Source organism: Hypanus sabinus, chromosome 29, assembly GCF_030144855.1.
Source record: "Hypanus sabinus isolate sHypSab1 chromosome 29, sHypSab1.hap1, whole genome shotgun sequence".
Lineage (NCBI taxonomy): Eukaryota > Metazoa > Chordata > Chondrichthyes > Myliobatiformes > Dasyatidae > Hypanus > Hypanus sabinus.
The window spans coordinates 41075981-41090302 of record NC_082734.1 but is presented as its reverse complement, the minus strand read 5'-3'; the positions used below and the strand labels follow the sequence as shown (position 1 = coordinate 41090302).

At 42.9% G+C, this 14322-nt stretch overlaps 1 protein-coding gene across 3 annotated transcripts in view; it reads right to left on the bottom strand.

Moving 5' to 3' along the window:
- Positions 1 to 9869, bottom strand: part of LOC132383259 (histone-lysine N-methyltransferase KMT5B-B-like) — a 41580-nt gene extending 31711 nt beyond the window's left edge. The window contains exons 1-3 of one of the 3 annotated variants that reach the window (XM_059954210.1): positions 9791 to 9849; positions 8488 to 8557; positions 2663 to 2789 (exon numbers count right to left, since the gene is read on the bottom strand). In XM_059954210.1, the coding sequence (XP_059810193.1) occupies positions 2663 to 2772 (110 nt within the window). In that variant the 5' untranslated portion in view covers positions 2773 to 2789; positions 8488 to 8557; positions 9791 to 9849. Of the gene's footprint in view, positions 1 to 2662; positions 2790 to 4316; positions 4335 to 8487; positions 8558 to 9790 lie in introns of those variants that run through there. The other 2 variants (XM_059954211.1, XM_059954213.1) reach the window with 2 other exon arrangements.
- Positions 9870 to 14322: the final 4453 nt, after the last annotated feature.

Genomic DNA, 14322 nt, shown 5'->3' with positions numbered 1-14322 from the left:
GGATTTCAGTTCGGCGTTTAACACCATCGTCCCTCATACCCTCTGCTCCAAATTGTCTCACCTCACTGTGCCACCTGACCTCTGCGATTGGATTTACAGCTTCCTGACCAACAGAAGTCAGCAGGTAAGGATGGGACAGGTCACCTCGGATACTCGAATCACCAACACCGGTGCCCCCCAGGGGTGTGTCCTCTCTCCACTGCTGTTCTCCCTCTACACCAATGACTGCACCTCCTCCAACCCCTATGTGAAGCTTTTGAAGTTTGCAGACGACACCACCGTCATCGGACTCATCCAGAACAGTGACGAGTCTGCATATCGACGGAGATGATAGTGGATTTCAGGAGACATCCCCCCGTTATGTCCCCCCTCACAGTCCTCAGCAGCCCTGTGTCCACCGTGGAGAACTTCAGGTTCCTGGCAACCACCACCTCTAAGGATCTGAAGTGGGAGCAGAACATCAGCTCCATCCTGAAGAAGGCCCAGCAGCAGATGTACTTCCTGCGGCTCTTGAGGAAATATGGTCTGCCTCAGGAATTGCTGCTGCAGTTCTATACTGCAGTCATTGAGTCTGTCCTGTGCACCTCCATCACTGTGTGGTTTGGAGCCGCCACCAAGCAGGATAGAACCAGACTACAGCGCACAGTGAGGACTGCCGAGCGCATCATTGGAGCCTCCCTGCCCTCTATTGTGGACCTGTACTCTTCCAGGTTGAAGAAGAGGGCGGGGAACATCATAAAGGACTCCTTCCATCCTGCGCACGGACTGTTTGAACTGCTTCCATCTGGTAGGCGCTTCAGATCCCTCCAGACTAAGACTAATAGGCACTGGAGAAGTTTTTTCCCTACTGCGGTCACCTTGCTGAACAGTTAACTGCCGGTTAACTGTCGGCTAACTATTACTTGGATTGCACTACTTGTATGTATAATTTATATTTTCAGTTATATTTATCATTATTATTGTTATGAGCAGAGAGACAACATCTGCCGGAAGTAAATTCCTTGTATGTGCACAGGTACTTGGCGATTAAAGTCTGATTCTGATTCTGATTCTAAAGAGATTGTAAGCAATGATCTTTCAAGAATCACTAAATTCTGGAAAAGTACCAGAAGACTGGAAAATTGCAAAGGTCACTCCACTCTTCAAAAGAAAGGAAATTATAGGCCAGTTAGTCTGACCTCAGTGGCTGGGAAGATGTTGGGAGTTGATTGTTAACCATATAACAATTACAGCACGGAAACAGACCATCTCGGCCCTTCTAGTCCATGCCGAATGCTTACTCTCACCTAATCCCACTGACCTGCACTCAGCCCATAACCCTCCATTCCTTTCCTGTCCATATACCTATCCAATTTTACTTTAAATGGCAATACCGAACCTGCCTCTACCACTCCTACTGGAAGCTTGTTCCACACAGCTACTTCTCTCTGAGTAAAGTAATTCCCCCTCATGTTACCCTTAAACCTTTGCCCCCTAAGTCTCAACTCATGTCCTTGTTTGAATCTCCCCTACTCTCAATGGAAAAAGCCTATCTACGTTAACTCTATCTATCCCCCTCATAATTTTAAATACCTCTATCAAGTCCCCCCTCAACCTTCTACGCTCCAAAGAATAAAGACCTAACTTGTTCAATCTTTCCCTGTAACTTAGGTGCTGAAACCCAGTTAACACTCCAGTAAATCTTCTCTGTACTCTCTCTATTGTGTTGACATCTTTCCTATAATTCGGTGACCAGAACTGTACACAATACTCCAAATTCGGCCTTACTAATGCCTTGTACAATTTTAACATTACATCCCAACTCCTATACTCAATGCTCTGATTTATAAAGACCAACATACCAAAAGCTTTCTTCACCACCCTATCCAGGATGTGGTTAAGCATGTGGTTTCAGGGTACTTGGAGGCACATGATAAAATAGGCTGTAGACAGCATGGTTTCCTCAAGGGAGAATCTTGCCTGACAAATTTTTTGGAATTTTTTTGAAGAAATAACAAGCAGGATAGTCTAAGAAGAATCGGTCGATGTTGTGTACTTGGATTTTCAGAAGGCCTTTGACAAGGTGCCACACATACGGCTGCTTAACAAGCTACGAGACCATAGTATTACAGGAAAGATTCTAGCATGAATAAAACGGTGGCTGATTGGAGGAAGCAAAGCATGGGAGCCTTTTCTGGTTGGCTGCTGGTGACCTGGTGTTCCATAGAGGGATGTGTTGGGACTGATAGTTTTTATGTTATATGTCAATGATTTGGATCTTGGAATTTAATGGCTTTGTTGCAAAGTTTGCAGAAGTGTATGGTAGAAGGAATTTCACTTCAGTAGAAGGAATGAAAGGGTAGACTATTTTCAAAATGAGAGAAAATACAAAAATCTGAGGCGCAAAGAAACTTGGGAGTCCTTGTGCAGGATTTCCTAAAAACTAATTTGCAGGTTGAGTTGGAGGTGAAGAAGGCAAATGTGATGTTAACTTTCATTTCAAGACGACCAGAATATAAAAGCAAGCGTGTAATGTGCTTCCTGCAGAAACTACAGATAATGAACAGAGGCTCAGTTAAGAATAGTAGAATTGACAAGTTCAGGAATGAGGGGTGGGCAGATATGAACAGTGAAGAAACAGAAGATGCACGGAGAGATCTTGACAGCAACGACAAATGCTTACCTGATATTCATTTTGTGAGTTTGAAAACCCAAGTATGGATCGAGTACGAGGCTTGTAGCAAGATCATCGTACTCACATAAATCTCTAGCTGTTACACGTATGGATTCCATGTCCCGCAATCACCATACTAGAGTTTACAGGGTTTAAAAAGAAATAACACATTAGAGTGAACAACACACAAAGCAATAAACTGCTACAGATGTGCAAAAATCTGGATAATAAATAAAGTAAATTTATTATCAAGCTATATATATATATATATATATATATATATGTCACCATATACTACTTTGAGATTCATTTTCTTGCAGGGATTCACAGAAAATACAAAGAAACATAACAGAATCAGTAAGAAATGACGTACAAAAGATGGACAACAACCAATGTTCAAAATGCAATAAATGATCAAATACAAAAAGAAAAACAAAATAACAATAAATGTTGTAATAAATAATATTAAGGGCATAAGTTGTGGAGTCCTTAAAAATGAGTCCATAGGCTGTGGAATCAGTACAATGTTGGGGTGAGTGAAGTTATCCACACTTGTTCAGGAGCCTGATGGTTGAGGGGTAATAACTGGGCTGGGACCTGAAGCTCCTCTACCTCCTTCCTGATGGTAGCAGCAACAAGACAGCATGGAGGTGTGGGCCTCTTCTTCCACTTACCAGATAGAGACAAATATTCAACTCCAAATTGACCAATATTATATACTCATAACCTATTAATTGGAATAAACTCATTATTATTACAAGCTCTCTGGCTCAACGAGTGTGTGCTATCGACCATCTGTTTACACCAATCCAGCATGAATCTAATTTCTCTCTTCTCTCCACATTTCATCATCTCCCTACAGATTCTACCACCCCTTACACAGTGGGGGCAATTTACAGAGGACGATTATCTACCAACCAGAGGAAGGAAACTCGAACACCTGGAGGAAAAGCACATGGTCACAGGGAGAACATACACGCTCTACACCGCACTTGCAGTCAGGACTGAAACTGTGTCACTGAAAGCATAGGGGAACGGCTCTACCAGCTGTGTAATTGTCACCAATAATTAAAGTCACAGAGTTGTACAGCAGAGACAGACCCTTTGCCAAAATCATTCATGGCAACCAAGATGCCTTCCCATTTGCCTGTGTTTGGTCCACATCCCTCAGAACTTTTCTTGTTCAGGTACCTATCCAAGTAGCTTTTTAAAGTTGTAATTGTTCACACTTCTATCACTGCCTCTGGCACTTCCAACCCAGCGCATAAATAACTTACTCCTCAGACTCCCTTTAAATATCTTCCCTCTTCTCTTCTCATGTTAAAGATGTGCCTTTTTGGTCTCTAACCATGGGATAAAGGCTATCTTTGCTCCCCACACCCACCTGCGATATTATAAACCCTGATATCATCTCTTGGTCTCCTACACTTGGGAGAAAAAGCTCCAATCTATCTTCATTTGACTTGAATTTAAAAACCATAAGTAGCTGAGAAAGTAGGGGAGTGGTGACGAAGTACTGGCCGAGAGGTAATGTTACAGCTATAAAAGACCCTGGTCAGACCCCACTCAGAGTACTGGTCACCTCACTACAGGAAGGATGTGGAAACTATAGAAAGGGTGCACAGGAAATTTACAAGGATGTTGCCTGGATTGGAGGGCGTACCTTATAGTTTGAGTGAACTTGGCCTTTTCTCCTTGGAGCGACGGAGGATGAGAGGTGACCTGATAGAAGTGTACAAGGTGATGAGAGGCATTGATCGTGTGGATAGTCAGAGGCTTTTTCCCAGGGCTGGAATGACTAACACGAAAGGACACAGTTTTAAGGTGCTTGGAAGTAGGTACAGAGGAGATGTCGGGGTAAACTTTTACGTAAAGAATAGCGAGTGCATGGAATGGGGCTGCCGGCCACAGTGGTGGATACAATAGGGTCTTTTAAGAGACTCCTGGGCAGGTACATGGAGCTTAGAAAAATAGAGGGCTATGGATAACCTGAGGTAATTTCTAAGGTAAGGACATGTTCAGCACAGCATTGTGGGCCAAAGGGCCTGTATTGTGCTGTAGGTTTTCTATGTTTTGATTGTGAAATTTCTCAATTCCTCATCCATATACAGCACCCGAAGCTGTGTTGTACACATGGTCTAATGCTCATCTGCAGTTCTGTGAAGAGTTAATGGATTTCAGCCAATTTAGGCCAGTTATAATAATTAGAACCTGTACTCTTCTATTGAGGAGGTGGTTGGTCATTCAGTTATGATCCTAGAATGATTACCACATGAACCCTGCCTGTGATGTGACTTTGATGTTCCAAGCTCATCAACATTACCAGGACAGAAACAAATAATTGTGTACCAATTTGTGTCACATTATGTACATATAATCAATCTATGTATATAACTATCTCATCTACTTTTTGTGTTTTTTTAATTGCATTCTTTATCTTATTGTGTGGTTTTCTCTGTGCTGCTTCGGATCCGGAGTAACAATTATTTCATTCTTCTTTACACTTGTGTACTGGAAATGACGTCAAACAATCCGCAATGTTGAACATTATCTCACTGCTGACCTCAAAACTTTTCTAGCTCTTAATGGGTGAGGTGAGACCAGTTTCAGAGAACGAATTAGGTCACAGGCACGGAAAAAACAGCAAATCTCTCCACGGAGTGCCAGCTAGAGGCATAAAACTTTTCAAAAGCTGTCTATGTTTTGCACTATTTATTTATATATTTCTTATTGTAATTTAGTGTTTTTATGTATTGCATTGTACTGCTGCCATGTCAAAGATGGTAAACTGGATTCTGTTTCTGATGAAGATGTGCAGGATTGTAATAGCAACACTAAGCGATTCCAGCAACTCTATGAGATACGATTTCCGAGCCTACTATATTGTCATCACTATCTTACCATGGTGCTAATACATCTGACTCATTTGGCAATTCACCACACAGCATGTAGAGTGAGACTGATTTTCAGTCTCGTCCACAGCCCACTGCAGTGTGAAACAGATCCTTCAGGCCAAATGAGCTGCTCCTCCCAGCAACCTACCCACCCATTTAACATCTGCCAACTCACAGGACAATTTACAGTGAGCAAGTAACCCACTAACCGCTATGTCTTTAAAATATGGAAGGAAACCGGTGCACCTGGAGGAAACCCGCGCATTCCCAGGGAGAACATACAAACTCCCTACGGATGGTGCCAGAGTTGAACTCCAAATGCCTAACTGCTACGCTAAAGTGACATACAGTTCTATCACCCCCATGTAGTTAGCCACAGAGTGACTTACATCTGCAAATTAAAAAAAGCAAGACTGGGTACTAAGTCCCTTATTCCTGCTCTGCTATTTATGGAGATCATGTCTATTTTTTTTAACTCAGTATTGCCTTTTTTGCATTCATCCTATTCCCCTATATTTTTTTGTCTAAAAATCTATTGATTTAAATTTACTCCCCACAATCTTTCCGGATAGAGAATTCCAAAGATTAATTACAATCTGGGTGAAGAAATTCCTTCTGGTATCTGTCCTGACCTGATTCTATATAGATCAGTCTTGGCCCTAGGAAGACATCATCTCTAACTTGTTGTGTTTTGTAAAAATGTATGCTTTAATGAGATCACCTCATCCTTTAAAACAAAATATAGACACTGTTGAATTAATTTCTCACACAGCAAACCTGCCACCTCAAGTGTATATATGATGAAGTTTCATTGTATTCCTTCCGTTGTAAATATAGGGTGTCACTGTCATAGAAACATGGAAAATAGGTGGAGTAGGCCATTCGGCCCTTCAAGCCTGCACCGCCATTCAGTATGATCATGGCTGTTCATCCAACTCAGAGCCCTGTACCTGCTTTCTCTCCATACCCCCTGATCCCTTTAGCCACAAGAGCCATATCTAACTTCCTCTTAAATATAGCCAATGAACTGGCCTCAACTGTTCCCTGTGGCAGAGAATTCCACAGATTCACCACTCTCTGTGTGAAGAAGTTTTTCCTCATTTCGGTCCTAAAAGCTTCCCCTTTATCTTTAAGCTGTGACCCTTCGTTCTGGACTTCCCCAACATCGGAAACAATCTTCCTGCATCTAGCCTGTATAATCCCTTTAGAATTTTATATGTTTCAATAAGATCCCCCCTCAATCTTCTAAATTCCAATGAGTGTAAGCCTAGTCGATCCAGTCTTTCTTCATACGAAAGTCCTGCCATGTAGCGGTTAGCGCAACATTGTTGCAGTCGGAGTTTGGAGTTCAATTCCAGCACCAGCTGTAAGGAATTTGTAAGTTCAAGTTCTCCAATTTCTTTGCACAGTCCAATCTCATACCAGTCAGTAGGTTTATTAGTCATTGTAAATTTCCATATGATTAGGCTCATGTTAAATAGGTGGGTTGCTGGGCAGCATGGCCTTTTGGGGCAGAAGGGGTTGTCCTGCGTTGTGCTGTATCACTAAATAAATACCCTCCTCACATACAGGCAGCTCAGTAGCATAGCAGGTAGCCCAACGCATTACAGCCACTGTCTGTAAAGCATTTATACATTCCCCGGTTTCCTCTCATATTCCAAAAATAAATATGGGTTAGGGTCAGCGTAAGAAAGTTGTGGGCATGTTACATTGGTGCTGGAAGCACGAGCGGCTCCCAGCACATCCTCGGACTTTGTTGATCATTAACGCAAACAACTCATTTCACAGTGTGTTTCAAAGTGCACATAATAAAGCTAACCGCTTATCTTATAAGACCAGAGCTGTGCATAATACACCAGATGGTGTCACCAGGATCCCATGTAACTGATGCAAGGCATCTTTAACTTTGCACTCAAATCTTCTTGCAATAAAAGCCATTATTATCCATTTTCCTCAATGCTTCCTGCAATTGCATGTTAATTTTGAGTGATTCCCTTTGAACACCCACACACCTTTCAAACTCTCAACATTGAAAACTATTCCCACCTTTCCAATTTTTCTTCCATCAAAAGAATTACATTTCATGTGCCAAGTCCTTGCCCATTCACTCAGTCTGTATCTATCTTTGGCAGCCTCTCTTAATCCTTCTCACAGCCCACACCACCTTAGAACATCTGCAAGTTTTATACCATGCATACACGTGATTCCAGAACTTGAAAGTGTAGAGGTGGAGTTGACGCTTTCCCCGCGCTATATATCTATAACCAGTGGTCACAGTCTTAAAATAAGCAGCTGACCTCCCAGGACAGAGATGAGAAGAAACTTATTTATTCACAGGGTTGTAAACCTTCAGTATTCTCTGTCCAAGAATGCTGAGTAAACCAGAGCTAGTGTAACAGTTAGCATAACACTTTACAGGACCAGTGACCCGGGTTCAATTCCACCACTCTATACATTTTTCTATGTACTCCCTGGGACTGCACGTGTTTTCTCCAGGTGCTCTGGTTTCATCCCACATTCCAAAGATGTACAGATCAGGGTTAATAAGCTATGAATGTGCTGCTCTGGTGCCAGAAGCATGGTGACATTTGTGGTCAGACTCTAGTACAGACCATGTTGGTCATTGGCCAGACTTCCAAAGCACACACCACATTCTGGGCTCTGTCTTGGGAAAAGATTGCCAAGCTGGACAGAGGGAATATTTCAGGGACGTGCTCTGCAACCTCCATGAAGAAATTCAACTCTGGAAAACTCCTAGATGCTTCTAGTGGAGACTTGTAGGAACCTGAAAGTGGAGAAGCATTCAGGTGACAATTAAAAACTCTAGTCCACACCTCGGCAGCACATGTAAGGAATATTTCAGAGGTAGAAGGAACACATCACTTCACAAATGACCCACCCACCTCTTGCCCCATCTCAGGCAGAGTCTATGGTTCTTACCACAGCCACCAGAGGAGAAGAAGCAAGTTATCTCCATCCTGAGGAACCACCCAAGAAGATTTCATATATTCTGGAGACAATAGAAACTGAAGATGTTCAAATCATGCAACAAAATGGTGGAGACTATTAGACATAGGAGCATAATTAGGCCGACTGGCCCATCAAGTCAGCTCTGCCATTTCATTATGGCTGATTTATTATCCCTATCAACTCCATTCTCCAGCCTTTTCCCTGGAACCATTGACACCCTTCTTACTAATCAAGAGCAAATCAACCTCTGCTTTAAATATACCCAATGACTTGGCCTCCACAGCCATTTGTAGCAATGAATTCCACAGGTTGAGTGCCCTCTGACCAAATAAATTCCTCCTTACCTCTGTTCTGAAGTAACATCTTTCTATTCATAAGATGTGGTCTCTGATCCTAGACTCTCCCACTACAGGAAACATCTAGACCAGTAGCCAGCACCTCCCTTCTATCTTCCAGTCCGCAGCAGCTATCATTTTCTTGCAATTTTCAGCTATCTGCCTGCTCCACTAAGCTCCTCTAGCATCTAGCTTTGTTGATCTCGTATTTCCTGCTTATTATTTTTGATTTTATTTTGGCCACACAGGACCTGACAACAGTAGTGGGGGATACACTAAAAGTCCTGGAGCATCATAAAGTGTTGGAGGGATTTAGCAGATTCATGGAGGAAATTGAACAGACAACTTTTTGGATGGAGACACTTCATCTGGCATTTCTGAACTGGAAATGTTGACTGTCCATTTCCCTCCAGAACTGCTGCCTGGCCCAAGGTCTCTCCAGCATTCTGCGTGTGATGCTCCATCTGCAGACTCCTGTGCCTACAAGTCCAAGAGCCTGGGATCCTGTGTGTGTGGGACAGGATGTAACGGGGTGCGGATCTCAGAAGGGGGAACGATGAAGCCAGTTGTGCTTCGACCTCTACATCTGTCCACCTTTCAACGGGGCTGTAGGCGCTAGAGAAATGGAGGGTTATTGTAGGGCAAGAAATGGAGAGTGTGTGGGGGAGGGGTGGGCAACCCATAAACCCCTCAGGTCTAAAACAGGCAGTAGGGAGGGTGGGGAGTGACTCCAACGGGACAACGTGAGGGCGGGCTGCTGGACTTCATCATATCACGGCAGCAAACAAAGAGCAAGGGCTTGCATCTCTTTCCCATCAGCTGAAATCACCCCTTCGTCATCACCAAAATTCCCCCTACCCAAAACCACTCGAGCACCGTTAACTTCCCAGCTCTTTTTCATGAGAGGGGTGAATATAAAATTCACCCGGCAAGCTTACCTTTAAACCACTGAGACAATTTCGAGTGTCTTCGCGCGTCACACAAACCCGGCGCCCGGCCATTCCCCCCGCCTCCAAAGCCGGCCAATTGGCTGGAATTCGCACATAACCTCACCGTTCTGACTCCTGATTGCGCGAAAGAACATCCATCCAGGCTCGTTTCCGCTTGGCAGCAGGTTAGGGTGTGGCGGAAGTGGAGGCCGTTCTGCAGCCTATGTTGCGTTGCTAGGCGACTTTTCCATCCGAACCGATTTACAGTATTTGTAACATAGAACATCATATAAAAAATATCTGAAAAGAATGACAATACATTCGGCTTATTGAACGCTAAAATAACTTTTCAGATGTATTTGAAAATAATTACATTTAGAACCCGATTAACCTGGAGATTAACCTTAATCACTTGTAACACCTCCAGCAGGTTCAGGGGCGCAAATGCAATCAACTTTTGGTCTTTCTTTGACCATCACAGTAAAAGCAAGATGTCATAAGATTGCCATTGTTGACTGCATCCTTTCCAAGACATCAATGACACCTAATATAAAAATAATTTGGACATTAAAGCATCTCAGAACATTGGATTCTTAGCTAGGTTTGTAATCAAGAGTACTGTTGTGGCCTTTTAGGTAAGCCTTTTGAATGTGGGAGGACTGGAGAAAATCTGCTCAGTCATGGGGAGAACGGCAGGATTGAACACCGATTGCTGATGTCTGGTGTTACATTATGTTACGCTGCTGTGCTGGCCTGACAATCTGGCCATTTTTCCTCTTCCTTCCAAGTCTTCTTGCAGTGTTCTGACGTGAAATGTTGATGTACACACTATGAAGGTGTCAGATCTTCTATGAAGAAGCATTTGGGGTGTAAGGGCAATGAACTCAGAGCTCTCTCCTCAGTCCTCCATATAGAAATTAGCAATAGCCAGTAACAAGGGCAATCTCATGGCCACTCTGTCTGCCTGTTCAGAGTCGTTCCCCTTACAGAGGAAGTACTGTATGTCAAAGTAAGGGTGTGTTCAGAAAGGTCAATGGTACCCTTATCAAACCTTGGCCAAGCTGTCCTCAATGGGAACTCTCATGAACATGGACTGACCATTGAAACTGACCATTATGTTATCTGGACCCAGAGAGTCTCCCCAAGAAAATAAGACAAATACATTCAACATTCGTACAGAATGGCTGCAAGGTGAAGGGTCAAGGGAAAAATAAGGAAACCTAACAACGAGGAGGAACCTGTTGCTGCCACCTGTCTTCCCCGTATTCCCACGGTTTCTGGAAGGATTGTCAGGATCCTGAAGAAATTCTGGATTAATACCATCCACAAACCTGTCAGGAAGCTCAAATCACAGCTTATGCAGATCAAAGATGATCAGGTTGGCTGGTGTTTACAGGACTTCCTGTGAATGCGGAGCAGCGTATATCAGCCAGTCGGAATGCACGGTGAAACCCACATCAATGAGCACAGGAGGAGTATTCGTCTGGGTTACCCGGAAAAATTGGTGGTAGCGGAACACTACATTCGCAATTGCCATAGGATTGACTTCAATGGCACAGAGCTACTGTGCCACACCAATGGCTCTTGGTAAAGGAAGCCATTGAAATAAAACTGAAGGACAAAATTTTTAACAAAGATGAAAGTCTTGCTCGAAGTAAGAACAGAAATTCAATTGTAAACAAGCTGGGAAAGCGGAAACCTGATTGGATGAGAACTAACCAATCAGAGAGAGACAGTGGGGGTTTAAGTACCATCAGACTAGACCTGCCCAGGCATCATCCCTGATAAAGATGACAGAGATTGTCAATGAAATATCAGTTATAATTGATATCTTCGCCCGGCTGGAATCCCGAAAAGAGTGCTTAGTCAAACATTAATTACGATATTACTTAAATATAGCACTCACATCGATAGTGATGAAATGCTTTGAGAGATTGGTTATAACTAGATTGAACTCCTGCCTCAGCAAGGACCTGGACCCATTGCAATTTGCCTATCGCCACAACAGGTCAACAGCAAACGCAATCACAATGGCTCACCACATGGTTTTAGACCACCAAGACAACATGAACACCTATGTCAGGATGTTGTTCATCGACTATAGCTCAGCATTTAATACCATCATTTCCACAATTCTGATTGAGAAATTGCAGAATGTACAGGGCCTCTGTACCTCCCTCTGTAATTGGATCCTTGACTTCCTAATCAGAAGACCACTTTTGATGTGGATTGGTAATAACATATCTTCCTCGCTGACAATCAACACTGGCTCACCTCAGGAGTGTGTGCTTAGCCCACTGCTCTACTCTCTGTATACACATGACTGTGTGGCTAAGCAGAGCTAAAAAAAAACATCTACAAATCACTGCTTGGTATGCAAACTGTACCTCCCTTAATCGCAGGATTCTGTAGAGAGTGGAGTGGACAGCCCAGTACATCTGTAGTTGTGAACTTCCTGTGATTCAGGACATTTACAAAGACAGGGGTGTAAAAAGGGGCCGAAGGATCACTGGGGACCTGAGTCACCCCAACCACAAACTGTTCCAGCTGCTACCATCTGGGAAACGGTACCATAGCATAAAAGCCAGGACCAACAGGCTCCGGGACAGCTTCTTTCATCAGGCCATCAGACAGATTAAGTCAGGTTGATTTGAGTGTATTCTATGTTACATTGACTGTTCTATTTATTATAAATTATTATAAATTATTAAGATTGCACATTGCATTGTATGTTTTCTATGTTTCTATGTACATTTAGACGGAGACGTAACGTAAAGATTTTTACTCTTCATGTATGTGAAGGATGTAAGAAATAAAGTCAATTCAGTTCAATTCTCAGTGTATCGTTACTGAACTGACAGTGGTCTCTTCAATTCAGACGTGTATACTGAAATGGACTCCTCTTACTTCTGATTCCACTTATGATGCCTAAAGCATTTTGCAATCAACAATGGCATTGGTTCATAGTGTTCCTGCATCGCTTTTACAATATCAGCAAAGCTCGTTTCTGACGGCTTGGTTGGAGCAGTCAAACTTCGGAGCAAACTGTATTGCCTTTAAACACAATGCACTTAGCAAAATTGGTACTCGCTTTTCATTGGATATTTATTTTCCTTCAAAATACTGCTCAGCTTCATCTATATTTAAAATCCAATTATCTGTTGTACAATCAAATGTGTCAATCTTTCCAATGTAGCCATCCATTTCTTTTTTTTAATGATTATTATCACCAGGTACTCTCCCTTTATGAACCCATGGACCCTTCCTTTCACTTTATGATCCCATGGAGCCTTCCTGGCCCTTTATGAATCCATGGACCCTTCCTTTCTCTTTGTGAACCCATGGACCCTTCCTGTCCCTTTATGAATCCATGGACCCTTCCTTTCTCTTTGCGAACCCATGGACCCTTCCTTTCACTTTGTGAACCCATGGACCCTTCCTTTCACTTTATGAACCCATGGACCCTTCCTTTCTCTTTGTGAACCCATGGACCCTTCCTTTCTCTTTGTGAACCCATGGACCCTTCCTTTCTCTTTGTGAACCCATGAGCCCTTCCTTTCACTTTATGAACTCGTATAATTTCTGTTTCCGGACTTTGTTGAATGTATCTTCCCTTTTGAAGAAGATATGCTAGTTGCTTTTTTTTTCTCAACATGCCTTGCTGGGTTTTTTTAGTTCGAATAGCTTGCTGTGATTCAACAGGTCAGTAGCCATATTGGGTTTGTTTTGAAAATACCTCATGGTCAATATTATGTTTCCTAACTGTGGTAAACTATGTACACCTGTCTGGACACGTCCCTCTGATGACTGCTCCTGTGGCTTCTCCCACAGACCCCTGTATAAAGGCGATTGGGGCACTGCTCCTCCCTCAGTCTCCGAGATGTCGTGCTCCCTTTTGCTGCTAATAAAAGCCTATCATTCACTTCCAGTCTCCGGGAGTTATTGATGGTGCATCACTAACTTCAAAACATTAAATTAATTCAAGGCAGAGACTGGAGCCCAAAATGCGTGTCTAATGGCATCTTGTTTAAGAGATGCGGACATTTACCACGTGGTACCGTGGTGACATATGCAATTCACACATCCATATGTATAACCATAATGAATTATTTAAGTGAACAAGAATGGTTAAATCAACCAATATGTGTGTGTATCTATACACACACACACACACACACACACACACACACACACACACACACACACACACGATTACTCAAATATTACTTGAACATTAAATACACAACACCCATGGTTCCCTCAAATCCTTCACAGAATGTGCAATCATAAATCTATGCTTAAATGGTGTGATTGGTTTCTTTGGAGACAATCCCACTACAAGTCTGGACACATAAGTACATGTAGCATCCGTGCCCCCAATTCACCACTGTTTGCCGAAGGTGAACCATTGTTGCCCCGCCAATAGTGCAATACTTCGGTGTAAGTACGGTGTAATGCCCCCCCCCCCCCCAGGTACATGTTCACAACACAAATACCAGACAATACACCAAAGGCAAGTAAATAATTGCAACTTTATAGTT